This window comes from Hoplias malabaricus, chromosome 6 (assembly GCF_029633855.1).
Source record: "Hoplias malabaricus isolate fHopMal1 chromosome 6, fHopMal1.hap1, whole genome shotgun sequence".
Classification (NCBI taxonomy): Eukaryota; Metazoa; Chordata; class Actinopteri; order Characiformes; family Erythrinidae; genus Hoplias; species Hoplias malabaricus.
The window spans coordinates 335,283-360,639 of NC_089805.1; the positions used below are offsets into that span (position 1 = coordinate 335,283).

General features: G+C 35.7%; 1 protein-coding gene across 2 annotated transcripts in view; it reads left to right on the plus strand.

The window, feature by feature from the left end:
- Positions 1 to 25,357, plus strand: part of col11a2 (collagen, type XI, alpha 2) — a 66,582-nt gene that overhangs the window by 18,936 nt on the left and 22,289 nt on the right. For both annotated transcript variants that reach the window (XM_066675783.1, XM_066675784.1), the window contains 19 exons: positions 10,442 to 10,654; positions 11,847 to 11,900; positions 13,345 to 13,386; positions 14,916 to 14,978; positions 15,054 to 15,128; positions 15,565 to 15,651; positions 16,567 to 16,623; positions 16,758 to 16,811; positions 16,971 to 17,024; positions 17,143 to 17,196; positions 17,397 to 17,450; positions 17,737 to 17,790; positions 18,011 to 18,055; positions 20,366 to 20,419; positions 22,409 to 22,453; positions 22,624 to 22,677; positions 23,954 to 23,998; positions 24,212 to 24,265; positions 25,244 to 25,288. In XM_066675783.1, the coding sequence (XP_066531880.1) occupies positions 10,442 to 10,654; positions 11,847 to 11,900; positions 13,345 to 13,386; positions 14,916 to 14,978; positions 15,054 to 15,128; positions 15,565 to 15,651; positions 16,567 to 16,623; positions 16,758 to 16,811; positions 16,971 to 17,024; positions 17,143 to 17,196; positions 17,397 to 17,450; positions 17,737 to 17,790; positions 18,011 to 18,055; positions 20,366 to 20,419; positions 22,409 to 22,453; positions 22,624 to 22,677; positions 23,954 to 23,998; positions 24,212 to 24,265; positions 25,244 to 25,288 (1,203 nt within the window). The remainder of the gene's footprint in view (positions 1 to 10,441; positions 10,655 to 11,846; positions 11,901 to 13,344; positions 13,387 to 14,915; positions 14,979 to 15,053; positions 15,129 to 15,564; positions 15,652 to 16,566; positions 16,624 to 16,757; positions 16,812 to 16,970; positions 17,025 to 17,142; positions 17,197 to 17,396; positions 17,451 to 17,736; positions 17,791 to 18,010; positions 18,056 to 20,365; positions 20,420 to 22,408; positions 22,454 to 22,623; positions 22,678 to 23,953; positions 23,999 to 24,211; positions 24,266 to 25,243; positions 25,289 to 25,357) is intronic.

Below are 25,357 nucleotides of genomic sequence, written 5' to 3' on the forward strand. Positions count from 1 at the left end.
AATCCTGTTTGTAAGTAAAATATTCCTTAGTGCATGAGGAAGAAACCTTGAGAGAAATCAGTAGTCAAAGGGAACCCATCTACTTCTGGTCTACACTAGATAGCACAACAAATAAAGTTGTTTTTAACTGTCCACAATGCAGTGTGTGAAACCTTAAAAAGATGTGATTTCAGTTGGATGATTATTACACCCAAAAGTGATCACATCCATTGCTGCACATGAGCAGTGTAAATGTAGAATAACAGACTACAAAATGTCTACACACATGCTGTTTTTCTTAACTACCAAATGAGCTCCTGGTATAAAATTTGAGGAACATCAAAACCAAAAAAGATGTATAACCCCATTTGAGGCAAAGGTGACAGTGGCAAGGATAAACTCCCTTGAATCTAAAAGAAGAACTACTACACAACTCAAGGGGAGCAGGGGACAGTCTGTGAATTTTTATGCTTGTTTTAATGGTGGAATGATTAAATGGATACATATACTTATTTTGGTTCATATATGCGGAAATAATGTGAATAGAGTGATGCTAATTCAGTGGCTGAATTGTGATTCATTTTGGATAGTGAAAGACGATCTCCCTTTTATATCTTTAAAGTAAATGTGATATAAACACTATATAAACATTAGTCCTAAATGTTGCCTATGTTCTTGATGTGACCAGTAACACCCTGTACTACACCATGTGTTTCCAATCCCAGTCCTGGTAAATTAACACTCTGTACACTTTTTGATTAGGTGATTGCACACATAATCCAGACCACAAGGTCTTTTGAACTAATTGATCAGTTATATAAAGTAGGCTAGATGTCACATAACACAAAAATATGCATAATGTTGGGTTGCCAGAAATGGGAAAAGGAAATTCTATACTGCACATTCACAGTTGTGTCTCTAAAATCAGATTTGACATTTCTCATCAGTTTTCTACTGCATAAATGCATGGTACTCTGAATTTATGAGAATCAAAGTTCAGTCATCTTCAGCTCACTTCCATCATCAAAATGACCAATTTCCTGTGCACCCCAAGTTTCTATTTTCACTGTTGACTATGATTTCAAACTGTAAATAAATGTTTTGTCAAAGAAAAAATATAATCTTATTTGGAAAATACATCATGCAAGGTTCTTATTTTTCTTAAATAATAATGGTTCAGTTAAAATATTTGAAATGCATATTTTTAAGATAATATCCCATTGCCAGAAATTTGGGACATTTTGTAAAATGCAAGAAACTCAAATTTGTTCAATCGCTCTTGAAATTTAATTTCACTGATTACAGTGACTACAAAAATTGGGTTAGGGTATTGTATTTTGTTGCCTGTAACAGACTTAGAGAGCTGGGATAAAAATAATAATTAAAATGTTATAATATTCAAGTTACAATGTTTTGAAAGATTCCACATTAGGTGAATTGGTAACAGGTGAGGGTATTATGATTAGGTAGAAAAGGAGTGTTCTCTTACTGCAAATTAGACACATATCTTTGGGTGGCTTCATGTTTGTCCTGCTAGGGTCTTGAGGAGTTGATTCCAATCGCATCCTGAGCCAGAGTTGTATATCATTAAATTGAAGTCAGAAAACATAAATATAGTAAGAACACTCAAATTTATAATGTAAAAAAAAGTTAGTTGCCATTCATAGTATTTTCCCTATCAATGTTGACTAGATGACATATAGCACAAAAGATTCTCAATACTCTTGATGAATCATGAGAATCAGAGTTAAGTCATCTAACCCATTGTCACAGTTAACTTTTGTTCACAAAAGAAAAATTAATAACCCTCTTCCATAAATAATTTTGTGAAAAGATACAGGAAATCTGGAGAATCTCAGTCCATGTAGGGCAAAGCCAGAAACCACTGTTAAATGTGCATAACCAATGAGCCCTCAGACAATATTGCATGATAAACTTACTCACTGCTGTGATAAACACATTCTGCTGCTGTATGAAGAAATGCATCCTATAATCTTATTAAGCAAAGAGAATGCCATATACCAGTAATATGAAAGTTTCTAGGGCCAGGCTATGTGGTCACAAAGACACTTAAAGGTGACTATCCCGAAAGTTATTATTAAATAGTGTAAAAGTAATATCTTGGGTATGGGGTGCATTAATACCCTTGGGTAGCATGGGTGACTTAAATGTAAAAGTACCATTGATATAGAGGCGTATGTTGGGATTTTAGAGAAACAAAAGCTACTATCAAATTGATATGTTTTCACTTACAACTGCAGCAATTATTATCATCAACTACCAAATGATTACTCAGCGGTAAACACAAATATAATTTAATTTTGTATACTTTTGTAGGTGTAAGAGTGGCAAACTTTGAGTACTTCTATGCCACTTATAATTGTACTGGACTATAATATGCATCAAGCCTGTTACTATACTATCTTAAACTCAACCTGGTATCATGGTGAAATTGGTGCATATTTAGATGCATTTAGATGCAAGATCATCCACAGTATTTGTAAACTGTGTACAAAAGAGATGTGGAAAAACTAGCAACCTCAAGTGATAAAGTGATAAAGCAGCCTTATAACGTTGCCTAACCCTAACACTAACCCCAATATTATCTCTACGCTTTATGTGAAAATTTCAATGCTGAATCAAGAAAGTTAGAATAACAGTGTTTATGTTATGCTTTCCCTGAAAGAAAACTCTGTTTCATGAAAAAATATTTAGGCTTTTAGTGGTTTTGCATTTCATTCTGCTCAAACCTTGGAAGAATATTGTCAGTTAAATCAGCCAAATGTTTTTGCTTCGGTGTTGGTTAACCCTGTTTACAGTTGTAGCAATGTACATTTTTATTTTTAGATACTCCACCCCTTACTAATGCCAAATAAACCAAAATATTATGTATGATACAAGAATTCTCAGTTACACTCCAAATATACTTAGACATTTTTGTATACTTGTTAGTATAAGCCAAGTATACTTAAGTATATATGTATTTAGTATATTGCTGATAATGATAATAAACAATAAACTGTAGCATACTCATTTATGGTGGTGCAAGCAGGTAGTGTCACAGTCACACAGCTCCAGTGACCTGGAGGTTGTGGGTTCAAGTCCCTCTCCGGGTGACTGTCTGTGAGGAGTTTGGTGTGTTCTCCTGTGTCCGCGTGGGTTTCCTCCAGGTGCTCCGGTTTCCTCTCACGGTCAAAAAACACGTTTGTAGGTGCATTGGCGACTCAAAAAAATAGTGTCCATAGGTGTGAATGAATGTGTGTGTGTGTGTTGCCCTGTGAAGGACTGGCTCCTACAGGGTGTATTCCTGCCTTGCACCCAATGATTCCGTGTAGGCTTCGACCGACCCTGGACTGGATAAGCGGTTACAGATAATGAATTAATTAATTAATAATAGGTTACCTCAATAAACTTCTTTTTTGAAAAGGTGTTGCAGGCAACAAATTATACATAAATGTCATTAAAAACATCTATTTGGTAAATCTTTTTTTTTTTTTTGGTAAATATTCTAGAGAATGAATAATTTGATGATTGTATTAACTTGTCCCAAGTTAATACAATAAATATAATAAAAATAAATATAATATAATAAAAAAAATGTCCCAGCATTTTTGTAGAGGCTTTGTTATACAAATATTTGTAGTGAAGTCCTTATTTATATGTCCTTTATTGAAAAAAGTTCACATTTTTCTTTAAAAAATCAACAAATATGTTGTCAAACCAAGGAAATTTTACTTCTCACTATATTTTGCCACTCCCCACTCTATACTGTACCACTCAGATTATCTCCACTGCTTTTTCCTATGCTGCTGGTTTGTTGTTTATAATAATGTTTTAGTTGCTCAAATTTTCTTTCTTCTTCATGCTGCAACTTGCCTGTTATTCAATACAGTCCCTTTTGTTATTGCCACGCCACACTCTCTTCTTCACAGAAATTCTTATTTCTTACTGCATCTCCTCATTTCTTTGTACTCGGATGAAGAGCAGGGTGATTATGAAAACCCCATAATTATTAAAAATAAATAAATATAATAGCACTTTTCTGTTATTTTTTCGTTTGCTCAGCCCAGAAAGGGCCTCTTGAAGAACAGGTAAGGAGGGAATAAATGCAAGAAAACAGAAACGAGTGATGATGAGAAATGAGTTTTGATGAGAGGAGTTTTGAGTGATAATATATGCTTCATAATAGTTAGGCTATGACAAAAACTATTTAATTAAAATAGAGAGAATTCGCTTAAGGCTTACTTACTTACTTTTCTTCTTGTTAATTCACTAGCCTCAAATTTCTCTCTACATTATTACATTTAATACACTTCAAACTTGCTACACTGGTGTCATGTCAGTTGTCATGTTTGTGTATATGTTTCACTGTGTTCGTTTGTTTGAAATGTGCAAATCCTAATGTGTATGTGGATGGGCACTGAAGGCTCATGTATAGCAGTGCTTTACCACACTTAAACCCATGAAATTGTGCAAAAATATGTGTAAACCGAAAGAAAAAGCACAGAAGAACCTGGCCCTCCTATGTCAATCCAAATTTTTTTTTGCAGGCTGATATTTTTTAAGAACTATGTAAATATGTAAATATATAATAATATACATGATTAATCTGTTCATGACTGATGTCATGTCATTTTGTAAACATGTCTATCCACACCTATGCATTGTGTTATGAGTTTTTTTTTTATTTTTTGTTTGTTTTTTTTCTAGTAGGGTCAATATTGTCACTCTGACATACGATGTAGCAGATAGTAGTATGCATACATACAGTGAGGGTTTTTGGCAGATAATGCCAAAGCTGCTCGGTATCGAACATATGTTACTACTTGACTGTGGAGATGTGTCTGACCTTGGGTAGATTTATCTATTCATATGGTCACTACTCTATAATAGTATTTGTTTTATCATTGATTACTGTTACCATCTTTGTATTGGCACTATGAATAGCAAAAAATGAGTGAATTTGTGTGTTGCTTGTTACTGTCAGCTCTGTCTTTTTGTGTATGTCATTGTTTCTCTCTGTACAGCTGGGCAGGACAGTGTGCCAGTTATGCATTTGCATTTTCAGCAGCACATGCTTTATATGAGCCTATTTCTCTCTGTGCCCATGCAAACAATAGCCTTTGAGCCTTTGTATGCACAAAAAGCTGCTTTAATTCAGATTGTGGCATTATTGGAGAACACCGATATGGACAGATATAAATTGGACTGCAGTTCAAAAACAAATTGTTTATTTCTTTAAAATTTTATGACCATGAGTATGACCACTGAATACTGTATCCAGTAATGCCAGCAACAGTCTCTCTGTTAGCCATCGAATAGCCAGGATTCCTAATGTAATTGTCTTCAAAGAAAAACTGTGTTTTTCTCTCTCCTCCTGACCTTCCCCACTGTTTTCAATCCCACCCATCCCTGACATCTTTTCCCCTGTATGTCTTATACTCTCTACTTCAATCTTCTATTCCATATCAAATACACATTATGCAAAAACAACACAATAAACTGTATATTATATAGAACAGAAAAGCCACTCAAATTAAACCCACTGCAAAGCTTGACAAGGCTAAATCAATATCTGCCATTCAAATGACGTCATCAAACCCAGACCAATTCCCAACCAGTATTGCCACAAGCAAGCCAGTCAAAGCTACTGCTGTAAAAACTTTGCTTTCAAAATTTAAGCCATCTGTAACACATACATTAGGATCTGTTTCAAATGCTGCATTTGCCCCTAAGACTGGCAAAAATAGAAAGGCAAATAGTAAATCTCAAGCAGCAGAGCAAAAAATAAGCAGTGTTAAAATAAAAGAAATTTCTAACAGAAATAGCAAGACAATGACAGAAAAGAAATCTGCTAAAGGTAAAAATAAAATTAACGGAAATGGAAGGGTAGCTGAAGTCCAGGTGAAGGGTGCCAATGGCAATAATAAGGCAGTTGAGAAGAAAAAAAAAAATGGTGCAGACAAAGTTAACAACAATAGGAAAGCAGCAAATGGCTATACGACCTGGACTGCAGCAGAGGAGAAAAAAACTAAGCGTACAACTAAAACAAATTTCTTTGGAATGGCTGTTGTACAAAAGACAGCTCATAGAAGTGGCAAGGCAGCTGAAGAAAAAGCAGTAAATGTGAATCTATTAAAATCAGTGAATACTGACAAGGGTAAAATAATCAAAGTAGTCAATGAAAAAACGGAGGCAAGCAAAATCAAAACAAAAAAAAGTGAGACATTACATTTAAAAGCTGGGAAAAGTGGAACAGATGCAGTCAAAAAGACTTTCAGATTCAAAGACACATCTGAGGTTGTAGTCATCCAGAAGCCTGGTAGCATGAAGCACATATCAAAGAAAGGGACACCAACCCCAGTACACATACCTGCTCCAGCCCCTGTGCCTTTGTCTATTCCCAACCCTCTCAAGCCAGAAAAACCCCAGGTGTTGGTAGACGTCAATAACATCAAATCAATGACCAAACAATTCCCACCCTTCAACAAGGCTGCAGTCAGTGGTACCACCATCTCCGCTCCAGACAAATCCAAGAAGAAAGCAACCAATGGTTATCAACAGGTACCAAATTAAAAGCCCCTGTTGGCTGTCCAGATCTTTATTTCCGACCTCATCATGTAGGGAACCAGGGTCTGTATTCACAAATTATGATATTATCCTACATAGGTATTATTGCAGTAAATAGAATATGATACAGACAACACTCTGATTGTGTGGTGTGTTGTGAATGTAGACCCAACACTCATCTTTTAGGTTTATACACATGAAACAATGAGAATTCCTATAAAATAATTTAAACAAATGCCTTAGTTTTTGCTTAAAGGCAGTTTTTTGTTGCTTTTGGTCTGATAGTCTGAAAGTGTCATTCATATTTACTTCATGACACCGTAGGAAACCAGAGCACACTGACCAAACAACACAAACAAACACAAACAATCAGAAATACTTGGTTGTTGGTCATGCCTTTGAATGCTTGGAGAATTTAGACTGTTTGCTTCTCACAGTTGCATGTCAATACTTTATTGTTTATACGTTTGTCTGACAACTGCATTGGTGTGTTCTGGCCTTTTCACGGAGTACCCTGACTAAATTCAGTAAAAATTCTTTATGACATAAAATAATTTGACTGAGGGTTCTTGTGATTAATTATTCTCCTCAATATATACAAGAGTCCCCAGTATTATCTCTATTTAAGTGCTGTACCATTATCCCACTTCTTTCACAGCAGTAAACATAGTTGTATAAACCCAGAACATTTGTTGTATTCTGATAAATATGTTAAAGTGTTTCCCACATAACCTGTGGGAAAATAATTTTCCTTCACTTGGTTTTGAGTGCTTAGTTCATAATCAGGCCAGAGTTTGTATGAATGCAAGATTGTGATTATTTTTAAATTGTTAAGGTGAAATTGTTTATAAAATCAATTGTCTATGTACTCTTCATAATAATTTAATAGATAATTAAATGAGTACAGTGCAGGATAAACCTTAAATACTCTATAAATGAGCATTATATTTATTGGCAGAATAGAAACAAGAAAACAATTAGCAAAACCATAAAGATGACATTCCCAAAAATGAGGTTGGAAGATACTGACCCGCTGGACTCCCTCCACCGTTTCATATATCAAATGATCTAAATGGTCATATAAAGCGATATGATAAAGCGGTACATATTGTAACACATCCGCATGACTGCCTGTACAGTCTTTTATTTCCACTTCAATATCTTGACACTACCAATCTACACATACAGACTAACTTAATGTACCATTGTAGCGAGTAGTTTCATCAGCATGCCATCTGTCAATAAATTTAATTTTAATGACAAACCTATAAATTAATCTTACTGTAGATCTCCAGATTAAAAGATCTTTCCTCTCCATTTAATTCTGTCACTTTTTTCTTCTTCATGAAATGCTCCATTCTCATCCATATTTGAATAAAATATGAGTGAACCGATAGAAAAAAATGAAAAAAAAAATTATATATATATATATAAATTTATATATATATATATAAATTTATATATATATATTAGTGTTATTATTATTTGCTAACATCTGTGATATCTATTAAGGTTGTTATTATATATGCACAAATTTTTGTCTACTCTATTATTGTTATTATTATTATTATTATTATTATTATTAATATTATTAATAATAATAATAATAGTAATAGTATAGTAGTGGTTGAAGACTATGATCAGTCATTGTTTTTTCCTTCTCCCTCTCACCTATTTTAATGTCTGCATGGAAAATGAACTTTATATATCTAAATGGTATTGTGTGCATTGTAAGCATCAAAGACCACCAATCTTGACTAACTGAAAAGTCAGTTATGGCCCCCTATTGAACCTCATACTAGAGGCAACTGGAATATGCGAGTATCTTGGCATTGCAATTTGGCATTTTTGTTCAGTTTTGATTCCAAAAAATTTAGCATAAAATAAGCAAATTAAGATATTTTTTAAATCATTTTTAATGTAAACTTTTATGTCAAGATATTTAATTCTGCTGTAATCGCATTGCAAGAATAGAACACACCAAAGGCATTTGATTTCTGTGGCAAAAAAACACTGCTCTTTCCTCACTGCATTGAACTAATTAATCAATATATGAACTCTTCTCAAACTAACCAGACTCTTTTCTTCAAATCTGGATACCTCCATCTTGTTCCTATCTTTTTCTTGGCTTACCCAATCAGGATACACTTACTGCTTTCTCTGAGGCTGAGCACACCCCTACAGAGCAGGGGGGCCAGCTTACAGCCAAAGAGTGAGGTGACTGGACATGAAATAACCAGGTAAATCATTCACTTCAAACTGCTGAATTAGACAGCCTGGTAGTTAAGCTAGAAGATGAAGAACAAATTGAGCATGTGTCTATGGAGGTGAGACCAGCCCTTTTTGAATGTAATACATTCAACTCCATAATACACTGACATGCCCAAAGTCACAGGATAGCAGTATGTAAATTGACTATATATGCCTGCACAACTTCTGAAATGAAATTTCCCATCATTCTAGCTCCTACTATCCTCCCTTGTTTGAGCTCATGTCATCTCATGGCACACAATAATTAAATGTCTTCTTACCATGAGCACACTGGACTTTGTTCAAACTCATTTATAAATTAACACACAACTTCTACAGGTTTAGGCATGGTCACGTTGTCGCCTGAAGTAATGCCAATTCATAATCGATTCACATTCTGCTATCCCATGATTTTGGCATGTCAGTGTAATCTGTGATGATACAATTTCTTACATGTGCAGCTAGAGTTGCATCACTTCTCCAAAAGAGGAATGCACAGCATCCATTTTATTTAAGACTTTCTTTGATTACAGATTTGCTGTAGAATGTAGAAATCTATTTATAGTTTCAAAAAAAAAAAAAAAAAAAGAAATATTAATCTTAAGGTCAAACAGGAATGCCTGGCTGCTCAATGTAGATTGTATGCCATGCATTCTTCCCTGAACTGCTAATGACATTTTGAGATCTTAAAAATATCATCTCTTTTAGACATAGGAATGCCCTGTCTGGAAAACCTTTATTTAACTGACAAAAGCACAAAATATTTTCATGAACCATGTAGTTTGTATTTATTAATTTGAGCAGATTTTGAATTTGATGTCTTCAGCACGCTAAAAAGAGAGAGATGTGTAGTTTTGTAAGTAAAACCTTTAGCAATTGTTGCTTTATGCAAGAATTCTAGCTGTAATGAGTCATTTCCCTCTTTGTAAATAAGTAAGAAAATGAGATTTGATGGCAGTTGTTATCATCATCATATCAGTATTTATATGAATCTTGTCATTAAAAACTGGTTGGATTTGTAACCACATGCCTTTATGACCCTTGAAAATGGTAAGTTGTTGTTAAGGAATTTCAAAAGAAGCAGTTAACTTTAATCTACACTTCAATAGAATCTGAGGTAACACTTTATTCCATAAAATGTGTCCATTATCATACTCTTCTCTCTTAAGAGGCATGATAACCTAGTGATAACACAGTAATCATGTGTAATATAGTGCATTTATCTTAAATCACTATTGGTTTTGAGGCACAGTAAACATGATTCTGTGATCAAATGTACTGTTGACGATAAATGATAATGTTCACTATACAATATACTAAATATTGGCTTATTTAAATTTCAGTGTTATCTCCCTTTGGTATTTATATGAAAGTTAGTTAAACTTTAACTAATTTGGTCAGTTTAGTTTTTTTGTGTCCATTTCATATTTATATTCACAGGTAAGATTTATTCAGATTTTCTGATTTCCATTGTCTGTTTCTCATTCTCTCTATTATTTCTTCCCTTACCACCCTTCTGAATATCAAATGTATTTTATTTTCCCCATACTAATCCATCTCTTGCTTTCATTTATCTTTTAACTATTTTCTGTTGTACCACTCTTTTCTTTCTGCTCTCCATTTTCCCAATTGAATCCCCCAGGCTGAGGAGAATATACTAGTGGGTGAAGAGGTACAAAAGACAAAAGCAGATGGTGAGACGTCAGACGATGGTTTTACCGAAGAATATTTGACAGGAGACTTTGGCATGAAGGAGTATGACTATTCCTATAAGGATTACAGCGAGCCTGTCTCTGAAAGCGATACGGATGGTACCATGGGCCCTGTTATGTCTGCTGTTACAGAAGAGGGAGGTGTAAGTCATTTGTGGCAAATTCTCATCCAAGCTCTTGAAATTTAAGGGCAAATGTAGCATTTGCCTTTAAACTATGCAGAGCTAAAAGGCATCTTACAGTAATGTGAAGCAACATGTTAGAATCTTACTCTCAGATCTGTAGCTCAGCAGTATTAAATCTATAGCTGTAAAATATTTTGTTCCTTGGTTTGAACTAAACCAGCTTTGACGTTTCCCCATGCTGAATCATATTTACATATAGTCCTAGATCAGTTAATATGGACAACATTGTTTTCCAAAACAACATAGTCCTGTTTTATTTGTGCTTAAGGACATTTCTGTATGCATGTGATTCTGCAGTATATACCACTTCTACCTAGATTAAACATATTAATTTAGTTACTAACAAGTCCCTCGTTCATCATCTAAAACCACAACAACCATCATTTTATTTGTTAGAGGACATGAATCATGGAACAACATGTATTGTAGCTCTAATGGACAATTACTTGTTTTCGACGTAGCAAAGATATACAAATAATTAGCAGAATGTGTCTATGACGTGTACACACAAGCCTTAGTTTAAGATTAGTGAAAGTTCTGAGGCTGATTCTGAGGCTACAGACCTGGTAAGACTTTGGCTTTACATCTGATTTCTGGAAAGACAATGGAACTGAGGTCTATGTAAGCAGAAACAAGTTGGACTATACTAAGGTTTGGATTCTTTAACTTTTTTCACTTAATAAAATCACACAAACATTGGTGGAAGCAATGTTTATTAAACCAAGAAAATGTGGGGATTAAAAGCACAAATAAACTGAACATAAAATTAAACACTGACACACGTTTGTCAATATTATCATTTATATGGTGGTTATTTTGTATCTGTATATGAGGTCTCAATAAGCATGTCCAGCCATTTTTGCCATGATGTACCCAGTTGAAAAAATGCCATTCAAGTGCTCGCATTTTGTGATTTTCATTTAATTCAGGTTTTAAAGGTATCAGGATTCGGTTTCCAGACTAAGCCTAAGCCTGATGTAAATAATTTGCAATGATAAAACCAAATTGACTTTGCAGTTTAGTCAAGACTAGGCATAATTGGTGTTCCCCCAATTCTTTAAGGTAGAGTTTGTTTAATGTGGATTTTGGATGTTTTTCTGTCTGTGTATTGACTGAGCTCTATTGTGGGCTACATGTATGTTTTCCTCAGGCTTCAGTGAGAGCCCAGAAAGGAGAGAAGGGAGAGCCTGCTGTCCTAGAGCCTGTAAGTGTATCATTCTTGATTATCATGAAATTCTAAAGTATATGTACAGTCCTAGTTTTATTTCAGCACTCACCTAAAACTTTTCAGGTTCATGACTTCACTGATTAGGTGGATGAGATAATTTAGAGTGGATTGTTGAATTGGGCACCACTGGAGTAGAAGTTCCTTTTAAAAATGCTTCACAGACATGAAAGGGTTTCTTCTGCACCCCTCCTGCTGGAAGTGTACCAGGTCATGGTCAAATGGGAAGAGGCCTCAGGGAATACCCTGGACACACTGGAGTGATTATATCTCCCAGCTGGCCTGAGAATGCCTGGGGATCCCCCATGAGGAGCTTGTGGAAATTGCAGGAGACAGAGACACTGTTTGGGATACTTTGTTCACCCTATTGCCACAACAACTCTGAAATTGATTGAGCAGATAAAAATGCTGCTGCTGATGATGAAACCAACTATTCAAATGCAGATCAACAATGAGGGGTATAACTGCATTAATCCAATAGAACCCAAATGTAATTCAACATGAAGCCAAATTTTGAAAAATACAAAACAGACCAAAGAAACATGGAACACATTTTTTTCACATTTCTCGCCATGTTCTGTATTATTTTTGGGTTAAAATCCCACTGTTAGATAAACATCACAACAACCATTTTGTAACTTGTTCAACATTTTGTTCTTGAAATGGGATAAGTAAACATTTCTGTTCTCTATGTCTTCGCCAGTCACACATCCATCCATCCATCCATTATCTGTAACCGCTTATCCAATTTAGGGTCGCGGGGGGTCCAGAGCCTACCTGGAATCATCCGGCGCAAGGCGGGAATACACCCTGGAGGGGACGCCAGTCCTTCACAGGGCAACACACACACTCACACATTCACACCTACGGACACTTTCGAGTCGCCAATCCACCTGCAACGTGTGTTTTTGGACTGTGGGAGGAAACCGGAGCACCCGGAGGAAGCCCACGCAGACACGGGGAGAACACACCAACTCCTCACAGACAGTCACCCGGAGCGGGAATCGAACCCACAACCTCCAGGCCCCTGGAGCTGTGTGACTGCGACACTACCTGCCACCGTGCCGCCCCGCCAGTCACACAGTCATTCTGTAAATGATGTCACACGTTCACAAACTCAGAAACTGTCATGTGACTACATCCAAGATGCACATAGGACATCATGATTTAAAGTGAAGGATAAAACTGTGTAGGGAACTTTCCAAACCTTATAAAGGGTTTGTGACACATGTCATCACAGGCTCTTATGGGTAAAAAATATGAAAAGGAATCCATTTTCAGTGTAATACTGGGCTTTTAGTTAGTAATACCATGTATTATTTTGAACATTTTTAATATTATTTTGAACAGAAATGCAAACTATGCATAAAACATAACACATAAAACATTTATTTCATTTATGTCTTCATTATCATTTTCATAGGGAATGCTGATCGATGGCCCACCGGGACCAGAAGGACCAGCAGTGAGTGAATTTTAGAGAACTACAATATTGACTGAGTATACATGCATTCAACTCAGAATTGCATTTCTTCAGTTAGCTGGCTATTAAATGGTAATGTAAACAGCATATTGCAAAGCCCTCTCTTTGCACTATTTAACATTTATTTAAAGATTGCTATAGGAAAGTCATTGCTCGTTAACAAACATATTAAACCATAAAAAGAGCAATAAATTTTTCACCCACTAGACTTTGGCCAATAGCACATTGGTTACAGCCTTCATTTGGAACTGAGTGGCTGCATTTGGAAAACAATAAAAAAAATCCTGTTGTAGATTGGCTTAATAGAACATAAAGGTGAATAAAAGTGACAATCTTGTATCTGACTGGCTATAGTTGAAAATGATAGACATTTACCCAACCCACTGTCTCCTCCCACTGCGGTTCCAGCCAGCATCATGTTATGAAGCTCATAGTTAACAAATAGATCAGTGACTCACAAATTAAAAAAAAAACTAAAAGTGAAGATAGGGCAAGTGGCAAAAATGATTATTTCAGCAGAGGAATCCACAAACACGTTCAGAGCTTTATTCAAACACAGACTTTTCTCAATAATTTTTGTGCAAGGATTGCTCTAAAGGGGGACAGACTGCAAACTAACCCACAGCAGATTGTGTCACACATGCTGCAGTGAAAATGTCTCACGATACGATGCTACACAATGGAACAGAGCTATGGAGGGGTACAGAGATGTGGCTGGAAACAGATTCACACGCTGCCACTTTGAAACAGGGCCATGTGACACTAGGAAATGAAATGCAACTTTTTGCTGTGGTTTAGCAGGCTGCGGACTGAATTGAAGTGGATTTTAAAAGAAACTTCATATTGCATATATTTTTTAAACAGGAAAACTACTTTTACTGAAATATTCTGGGTCCAAGAACAGAAGCTTGTTGTTTAAAAGCTCTTCTCTAAAAATCTGGTTTGCACTTTTACATCACATCCTGCTACTTTTGGGAGTTTATTGTTGAGCTGCAAATACTTTTGCCATTATCTGGTTCAAAGCAGAACATCAATTATTACCTTGCACACGGTGACCTATAGTTATCCCATTATCTGATAACAGAAGTGCATATATATTAATTAAATGTACATATCTATGACTATATCTAAAATATTTTATTGTATGCAATATTTGGATGACTAGATGTATATGATTATTATGAGCGCATTTAAAGAGCACTCAATCAAAACATAGTGTAAGATATACCTTGCAAGTATATACCTTTTTTTTTCTGTTATCTTTGTATAGTATTTGGTAAAGCGTTTATTTTCAGTCATTTCTATTCTTCCCATTTTAACCAAAACCTCTTACTCTTCAAGTTTTTATATATTTTTTCTTGCATGCATAGATTTAATATTCAAAATATGTATCATGTTGATGTACATATGGAATAATATTTACACTTTAATCATGCAATAATATTTATCTTACCATTGTGTATTACCAACATATTTTGCCGCTCAGTTTTTTCTTCATTGCTCCACTGTAGGGTCTCCCTGGCCCAGCTGGGCCTCACGGACCTCCTGGGTCTGTGGGTGATCCAGGCGAGAGGGTGAGTTTATGATCTTGCTTGTGAAGTGTATTAACATATGGGTGAGAATGGTAGTTTAAATTACCTCTTCTTCAGGGTCCACCTGGTAAGCCTGGCCTGTCTGGAGCTAATGGTGTCCCTGGACCTCCTGGAACATCTGTTATGCTTCCTGTATGTACTACCTCTATTGCCATTTGTTTGTTTGTTTATTGTTTATCATATTTCCGTTTTATGTCCATGTCCAAGATTGTGTCCGAATTCCTTCCACCACTAGATGTCAGCATAAGAATATAATTCAGTAAATTAAGCAATAGGTTTTAAGTAGACAGTGTTTATCTTATTTTACATAAGAGCATTAGTATGCTTTTAAATTTGAGGGAAAAAATATATGTAATGTAAAAAGGAATGAGAAGAAAAATTTTTTTGTTGCATTTTAGTTTTGGAGAAAGCAAAAAAAAAATTACACAGTATTAACTTGGTGCTTTCTACAGCTCTTGCTATTTTGTTGTTTTTTAACTATAGCCAAGATTTTCAAGAACACACTTCATGCTCTTTTACTAATATTTTTAAAGTAAAGTGTGATAATATGTCTACTTTTGCTTTATAGTTCAGATTTGGACAAAGTGGAGGTGACAAGGGCCCAATTGTCTCAGCACAGGAGGCTCAAGCTCAGGCTATTCTTTCCCAGGCTCGGGTATGTTACAAATTTGAGCCGTTTATCTCAGAAAAAGCACTGGTTGTCAGTAATGGGCAAGAAAGTTTATGTAGTAAAGTCATAGTTAATACATATTCAGTTAGAGTCAGTAGTTACAAATGCATACAACTAAAACAGTGGTACATTTCTCCACATTTTAGAATAATAGTGCAAATCAAAGCAAAGGTAAACTTTGTCTTGATGAAAATTAATTCTGGTTTATCCTTCTCTAAGCATTATACACAGATGTTCACAAAGGTGTCAGCTTAGATACTTTAATGTAATGTGCAACAAAAGAATGCAGATTGTATAAAAGAAGAGCAAAGAAACATGTTTTTCCACGGGTTAATTCAATATCACTCCAAGATTTAATGGCTTTTAGACCGTTGGAGGAAACCGGAGCACCCGGAGGAAGCCCATGCAGACATGGGGAGAACACACCAAACTCCTCACAGACTCACTCCTGTAGCGGAAATTGAACCCACAACCTCCAGGATCCTGGAGCTGTGTGACTGCGCCACCACCAAAAATGAAAATAAAAAAACTATTTAAAAAATCCAGAATTTGGATACATTTGTAGATTTATAGAATAGATATTTTTCTACCTGCTGTGCCACCATGCTGCCCTTTGTTACAAAGATTTACATACCTCACTGCTATACATACTTGGCTTAATCAAGTAGGGTTGACAAAAAAATAATCATACATAATTTTACACAGACACACACACACACACACAAACACTCACACACAGTGTGCATGTGTGTCATGAACAAGTTTGAACTAGTGACAACAACTTGACATTGTAACTAACAATTGCTTACTTTCATACACGCTAATCTGTTGATTTTATAATATAATTAATAATTATGTCATACTTTTGCATTTTTTGTTTGTTTGTTTGTTTTGTTTTAGCTGGCTCTGAAGGGCCCATCAGGGCCAATGGGTTTTACTGGCCGACCTGGTCCAATGGTAAGACAAACAGTTGCTTTTTATCCATATTCAAAATAATTTACTACTATAAAATGCATGTAAGAAAACCTTGCATGGGATATTTTTCATTTTATCCTGTGTATAATTGCCACTTTCACTTGTGTCTTTAATAGGGTTCACCTGGAAGCACTGGTTTGAAGGGAGAGTGTGGTGATCCTGGAGCTCAGGTTAGAATGTCTTTGTAATTGTGTGTAATGTAAGTGTTATGTGCTCATTGATTCCTGAGATTCCTGACACTGAATCTCAAAAACACAAAATGTTCAGTTACATGACCCATATAAATTTTGCTGCCACATGATATCATGTACATCTCATTGATTCCGCAGGGTCCCAGAGGACCTCAAGGAGTGCTTGGTCCACCTGGCAAGCCTGGAAGAAGAGTAAGTGTTTATTTTTTGGGCCAATGAATTTATCTGTCTTTAAAATAGCATCTTGAGATATTTAAGTGTACTGTAAAATGCTCATGGTTTTTGGTGAATATTCATGATGCTGTTGAAGGGGCGTCCTGGAGCTGACGGTGCTCGTGGAATGCCAGGGGAAACTGGAATTAAGGTAAGATATATTCAGCCATCAGTTCTGATTTTCATGATGTTATGTTTGTTGCCTGGTTTTAAATAGAGTTTAATTAGTGTTAAACACTAATTATGGTGAGTTTTCATATACTAAATCTATATGATTGCTTCCAGTCTTCCAGTATTCCAGAGTAATGTTTTAATATAAAAGTCCGTACTGGTATTTTCTCACCATTTTAGGGTGACCGTGGTTTTGATGGGTTGCCTGGACTGCCAGGAGACAAAGGTCATCGGGTATGTGCTCCATTGTTTATCAGAACATGCATGCTAATCAAAGAAGTATTTATATTATATTGTACCTATTGCTTCATGGTGCTTTCAATTTATGTCAGTTGAATGGTACACTTTTTGGAATATTTAAAGGATAGTACGCTACATAATATGCTGCTTATAGCAGTACAAATCTCTAAAAAAGCAGCATTAAAATGGTTAACATGTATTTACCGATGGCACATAAAAAATATACAGATATGCCACAAACCAATGAATGACATTTTCTTTAATCTTTTCTTGTCTCAAGGGCAACACTGGAGGAATGGGACCACAGGGACCCCCTGGAGAGGATGGAGAGAGAGTAATTAACTTCATAAATTAGTCAAGGGAAAATAGCCATTAATTTTATTATTAAAAATATATCATTTTCAAAATATAAATAAAATTGTTTTTACTGTCTATGAGAGCATTCATAATATAGAATAATTTGAGTTGTTTAAAATGTGAATTTTCTAAGATTTTTTTCTCACATTTCTTTCTATTTCTATTGAAGTTTTCTTAACTTTTCTTGTTTTTCCCAGGGAGATGATGGAGATGTTGGACCCAGAGGACTCCCAGGTGAACCAGTGAGTGTCATATCATATTAGAAATAATCCTAAACAAACATCTTTAATACATACACAATATAGCAGTCTGTTCCATTAAAGTTATGTGACAAATATTATGATAATAATGAGCTGAGCAGGTTTGCAAAGGCATGACCACATAATTTTTCCTTGGCCATTGACAGTATAAACTTTTTTCAACTTGACATTCAGTGATATCCTCTCAGTATTGCTTTGCATTAATCTCTCCCAGCTCAGTGTGAATCTACCTGCTGGTAGATGACTGAATCATTTGTAGGAAAGGACCAGTAGTGTGGAGCTAATTTAGGGACAGATGTTTTGCACATTTGAAAAAAAAAAAAACTCTGAAACTGAAAGTTCATATCTTATATATTCAGGTCATCAGGCCCCTTTAAGGTGATGCCCAGCCTCCCATGGCAGAATCGGGGCAAAATTCTGAAACGGAAAAACAAGAAAAGTGAAAATAAAGGATCTGTAACTGAAAAAGATATGAAAAAAATCTGAATCTGAAAGAATAAAATCTGCAACTGAAATGAATAAGACTTAAAATGAAAAATATATTGGAAAGTTAAAAAATGAAAATCATTAATTCATTTATTGTTTGTAACTGCTTATCCAATTCAGGGTAGCGGTGGGTCCGAAGCCTACCCAGAATCACTGGGTGCAAGACAGGGACACACCCTGGAGAGGGCGCCAGTCCTTTGCAGGGCAACACCCACTCACACATTCACTCACACACTCACACCTACAGAGACTTTTGAGTCTCCAATCCACCTTCCAACATTTATTTTTGGGCTGTGGGAAGAAACTGGAGCACCCGGAGGAAACCCACTCAGACACAGGGAGAACACACCACACGCCTCACAGTCACCCGATGGAAACACACGCAGACACAGGGAGAACACACCACACTTTTCACAGACAGTCACCTGGAGGAAACCCATGCAGACACAGGGAGAACACACCACACTCCTCACAGACAGTCACCCAGAGGAAACCCACACAGACACAGGGAGAACACACCACACTCCTCACAGACAGTCACCCGGAGGAAACCCACACAGACAGTTTTCATTCTGTGTTGCCTAATGCACACCTCTCCAGAAATGTAGGTACACTCCGCCTTGGACACAACAAGTGATTTCCTCAGCCATGGCGAGGGCTTTAGGGATGAATAAGATTGTTGAACAAGGGAAAATACAGACATCTCTGTCTCAATGAGAAGTAGGACCATGCAAGATAAACATGCCCAACATTAGAATTTGTTACTTTCTCTGTATTTGTTACTTGCTCTGTCCGGAAACAACGAACTACTCCCTAAAGAGAGTGCACTTTAAATATTTATAAAATTAATTCTACTACACCACTGCATTGTGTGCTATGTAGTGTAGAAGAAGATGTTTAAGATTCAGTCCTAGTGTGTAGTGGTGAGATTGCAGAGTGACACAGACACCAATTCACTGAATTCAGAATTATTGAAATGCTCACAACGGCGTAGGTATGGTGGCCATTTTAGGACATCATCAGAGATCTGTGTCAGCTTTAACAAGTCGTCATGTATCAGAATTAAAAGTGTCATGTTTCAAATTAATTTGAGTCATGCCGCCTCTGTAACGCAGTCAGCTAACATAAAACAATGCTTCAAGTCTCCGTTATCACTACTCAGTTGTCAGGTATCAGGTATCAGATGTCAGTTATCAGGTGTCATTTGTCAGGTATCAGTTGTCAGGTGTCAGTTGTCAAGTATCATGTATCAAAACTCAGTGCACCTATCCAATCTTGTTAAAGCATGACTTAAACTTGATGTCCTAAAATGGCCACCATACGTAGGACTTTTGCGTAGCCTATGAGGCTTGTGTTAGAGTCAATGCAGAAGTATAAATCAACTTTAAACCAGGATGTTAATGATCAAGCACAACTACAAACCAGGATGTTAATGAACCACCGTGTATAATTAGGTTTATTGAAAATATTTTTTTTATTTTAATTTTTAATTTTTTAAATCTATCTAGGCTGCTTCATCACTACACATTCATAACAACTACTATCTCCTACTAAACTAATTTAATGTAGTACAGTAATTAATTGTTATTTACAGAAGAAATCATTCTAGTTGAAGAAAATATAAATGTCATGAGTCTGATTAGTCACAGTCTGTGTCTATGGACCAACATTTAAAACATAACTCAGAATGTTTATGCCCTGTTTTTCCTGTAAATATTTGTAACAGCTACAAATACATATTGCACACATTTTGTATTGTGTTGTATTAAAATATGATGAATAAGTTTTTTCTGTCATGTTTTATAGGGGCCCCGTGGTTTGCTGGGGCCTAAAGGTCCTCCTGGAATCTCTGGCCCTCCGGTAAGTTTCAGTATATTTTCTGATAACTGCTACAATGTTGTCCTGCAAACACTTAAAAGCTAAGAACCAAAACATTAGCCAAAATATTAAAATGACATTCTTGTTTCTAAGTGCTCCAAAGGCATAAGGTCTAGTTCTGCATTTATCAACAGTATTTTAAATATTGCTTTGAATTTTTAAATATGTGGGCCTGTTTTTCAATGGTCTGAACTGCTACTTGACCACCAAAAGGCAAGTAGGTGGAGCTTTCTCAGTACTGCAGTAACAATGTGGTTGTGGTGTGGTGTGTTGTGTTGCTAAGTGTTAAGCTCCTCTGTTGCTTGACAGTTTATTTTGGTGCACCCATACCATGACAAATGTTTGCTTTTACCATTTCTTCATAACTGTCTGAAAGGAAGAGAACACAAGGTTTGCTTTTCATTAAAAAGGCAACAACAAAATAAAAATATGTGGAATGAGTTTTTTATCTGATTCCCTAAATATTTGTATTATTTATGATAGAAATGGAAATACATAAATTCTAAACATTCTTGATGTAGAATAATATAGGTATGACTGATCTTGTTGTCAGATACTTGGCTTTTGATAGCTGTAGTTTTATCCATTTTATGTTCTCATTTTTATAGTTTAATATTTCAAAACAGTCAAAATTTTTCACACTCATTTTTGTGTCGCACCATTTTTGAGTGTGTTGCAGGGAAAATATTCCCAATTTGTTTACATTACATAATACAACCAGGTTGATCTGGTCAGTTCAGTAACAATTAAAGAGGATGAAGAAATCAAATTATTGCATTTTAAAAATGCAATATTTTTTGCCTTATTGCATTAGGCAAAATATTTTTCCCTAAGTAGAGCTGAGGCACGGTGGTGCAACAGGTAGCATCACTGTCATAGATCTCTCAGGTTCTGGGGTTGTGTGTTCAAGCCCCATCTCAGGTCACAGTCTGTGGAGTTTGGAGTGTTCTCCTTGTTTTACATTTACGCATTTGGCAGACGCTTTTATCCATAGCGACTTACAAAAGAGGATCTAACATTCAATTTACACAAATTACCTTACATTGAGTGCAATATGCCAGGAAGTAATAAGTGTATTAAAGAAAGACTTTCAGTGTAAGTGCAGTGCAGTCCTTGTACCTGTGGATGTTTTCTCCAATGCTCTGGTTTCCTCCAACTGGGGCCCTTTTTACAATTCAGTTATCTTTCTGCCTTGTGCCCAGTGATTCTGGGGAGATTTGCACCCACAGAGACTCTGAACAGTATAAAGTGGTTTCAGACAATAAATGATCAAATTGACAATGGGTGTGGAAACAAAGAAATGTCTTAATATTATAGCTGGTATATTAAATGTAGCTGTAATATTAAATGTAGTTTAGCTAAAGACCACAAGCCACTACAGGGAAGCTATATAATATATAATATAATATATATATTTGAAGTTATGTAATAACATCATTTTGGGAGTAGGACCACGCCCAAACTCCTCTCAGCCCTATATATACCCCGCAAATTCACGTCTTTTCCGTGTCAGACAAACTCATTTGTCTGGCTTCATTTAGTTCAGGAGACGGATCTCGACTCGACTGCTTCACTACGTCAGCTCGCTCCTCCACACTGGGTCATTCCTGCTGATCCCCATATTCAGAGCTGTGTTCAGCCATTATCAAACCCACCGAGCCTCCTGTTTTAAACTTGCTCCCACCTCCACACCGTCTCCACCCTTTTCTCATATTCATTCATCCAACAGGGGTTCGGCTTCATACGCATTTATAAGCCATCCTTTACTCCTCCCTGTTCACCTCCCCGTTTCAGCCTCTACAGGCATGGACCGTACCATCAAAATATATATATATATATATATATATATATATATATATATATATATATATATATTTTAATCTAAGCAATTAACCTTTGTATATCATATTTATTTTAAGTTAAAATAATGTAACTGTATCTATAGGTTTCACTGTGTTTTTCTTCTTTAAGGGTGTGCGTGGAAGCGATGGCCCTCCTGGTCCAAAAGGAAATTTGGTTAGTAAAATCTTTTCAATGTCTACAAGTCATTTAATCTGGTATTTTAAAAGAAACTAAGCTAAAGAATGGCACATAAATGTAATGATCATTTTTTTTCTCTGTATTTCATAGAAGTTAAGCTAAGGAACAGCACATAATACTTAATGATTTTTCTATGTGTTTCATAGGGACCCCAAGGAGAACCAGGTCCTCCAGGTCAGCAGGGATCTCCAGGAACACAGGTTAATATCAAAATACTTGCATCACTTTTCTCCAGGTTCTGTAAAGCTGGCAAGACAATGGGCCTCTTTTATGAATCCTTTGTAAAATACACGAGCAAACTGCATGTAATTTATGAGGAAATGGACATTCCTGTAAACTTTCTGCCAGATTTATGAATGCTGCCTAAACACCAGATTTGTTAGTAGAACATGCGCATCTTAGGGAATACCAAATGTTCACAAATTGGGAGGGTGTGGACATTTCTTCACAATTAACATACCATTACCATAATCTCTGCCTATGAAGTTCAAATGAGCACCATATAAGGAAGCGCTCACACTGATGAATCACAGTAAAAAGCCTTAAAAACTGTACAGAAAAGGTTCTGAGTTAATGAAGTACATTAAAATCAACACCTTTTATTTTCGTTCTATGTATTTTTGTTTTTGGGGAAGCTTATAGCGAGGCATTAGACAAATTATGCCTCAGTTACACAGTACCGTGAAAATGTGATTTAAGAAACATTTATTTATCTGAGCAGTAAGAGTTAATTTGCCCAAAAAACATAATATTAGAAATAGAAACAAATACCTTTCCAGTAAGTGTGATATTCATTGTGTGAATGTGTTGGTTTAACCATTTCCACATTTCTCCTCATCGCAGTCCGGTATTATTTGAGGTCATTATCCAGTACCTTTTTTCACGATTAAATACTTCATTGTGTTAAATCAAGTGTGCTGCTGATTTAACAAATCCATACTATCAAGGAGAACATCTGGAACATCTTCACACTTGCTCACACAAGTTTAGAAAAGAAATTCCTTTTACTCTATTGAGTTGTGCATTTATAACCGTATATAAATATATTCATGCATCACGCTTATTGAGAGGATACATTTGTTGAATTATTTGTTGAATAATAATAAATAATTGCATATAAATATAATCATGTGAAAAAGAATTTACGAATGATTTACAGGTGAATTCATTCTGCTCACATTTCATGAATGAGGCCCAGTGTTTCAGGTGGAAAAAAGAATATGCAAATAAAATTGAATTTTAATTATAAATGTTTATTAAATAAAATTAATTAATTGAATTAATTCAGATTACACACAAGGTTTTGGGGTTGTGAGTCTGTGCTCTCCATGTGTCTGCATGGGTTCCTTACAGGTGTTCTATTTTCAATCCAAAGCATTTTTAAGATATTTGAAAAATAACAAATATTGATAAACTTGTGACTTTGTTTCCAAAAATATATTATTATTTTAAAACATGCATTTTTCTTTTTTACAGGGAATGCCTGGCCCTCAAGGTGCTATTGGCCCTCCAGGAGAAAAGGTGATATTTTAAACATCTCCAGAATTTCTTGTACATAGATCAGTTAATTCCAGGATATCACAGTTGTTTCAGTCTTCATTGAGAGAAGGCCAGTTATGCCCTTTTGGACAGCTGGCCATGGATGAATGTTACATCTAACTTACGACTTTTATCTGTAAATCAAGACTCAAAAGTGTGTAACATTCCATTTTTGTTTTGTACACCTCTTCTCAGGGTCCCACAGGGAAACCTGGTCTGCCAGGTATGCCTGGAGCTGATGGTCCTCCTGTAAGTATATCTTCATTACCTCCCTTGTAGATCACTTGGATCATTGTAGACTATTCCTAACTTTCATTATTCCTTTTAATTAGAAATGGGCAGTGTATTATTGTGATAAATAATATCACAGTGAGCTTATCATCATGATTTTCAGTAATTAAAACAAAATTATGTAAGTTTTGGGACTTTTGCCCCTGAATTCCCCTACATTTGCAGAGTTAATTCACTTTCACAGCACCGTTCTGAAATCAAGGGGAGGTGAAGAGACTGGGCTGGTTTCCTGACATCCACCAGAAATTACATAGTGCTAAACTGTAGTGCTAAACTTGGAATAACAAAGACATATATTCTATTTTCCTAATGCAAATCAATGGCGAATCACAATGATTTTGAAGCTGTAATTTTAGGTACAAAACTGCCTAGTGTTGCTTTAAAATATACTGACTAACACTTACACTACAATAGGTCTTAATTTATAATGATAGGGCAACACATTTTAAGAAACAATAAAACAATAAAAATTATCGGACATGCCCTACATGAACACCACATCTAATTAAACTGCTCAACATTATATTTTTTCACTTAAGACTAGCTGGACATCAAATATGGTTTGATTGCATATCTACCAGTTCTTAGTCAATATAGGCTATATTTATTCACAAACAATACACTAACTGGGACAATGGATAAACAAAAATATAACTCACCATTTTGTCATCCTATTTATACTGCTCCATTGGCTATGATTAGTTTTTCTTCAATGTTCCATGCACAAAAAACAGAACAAAGTTTTGACAGGAACAAATGTTGACTGAACTCACTACTCATTTGCATAAAAATGAACAAAGGTCAAACCTGTATTCCAAACATTTTGTTTATGCCATATTATGAACACTTATTTCACAAGCAGCACCAACCATTGTTTTATAGAATGTATTTATTTTTAAAGCTTCAGTTTTTACTTTCAGTCTTTTTTATTTTCAGGGTCACCCAGGAAAAGAAGGCCCATCAGGATCCAAAGGAAATCAGGTCTGAATATTTGAGTACCTTCAGCTCAAAATACACTTTTACTGTTCACAGATCAGGCGACAGGGCATT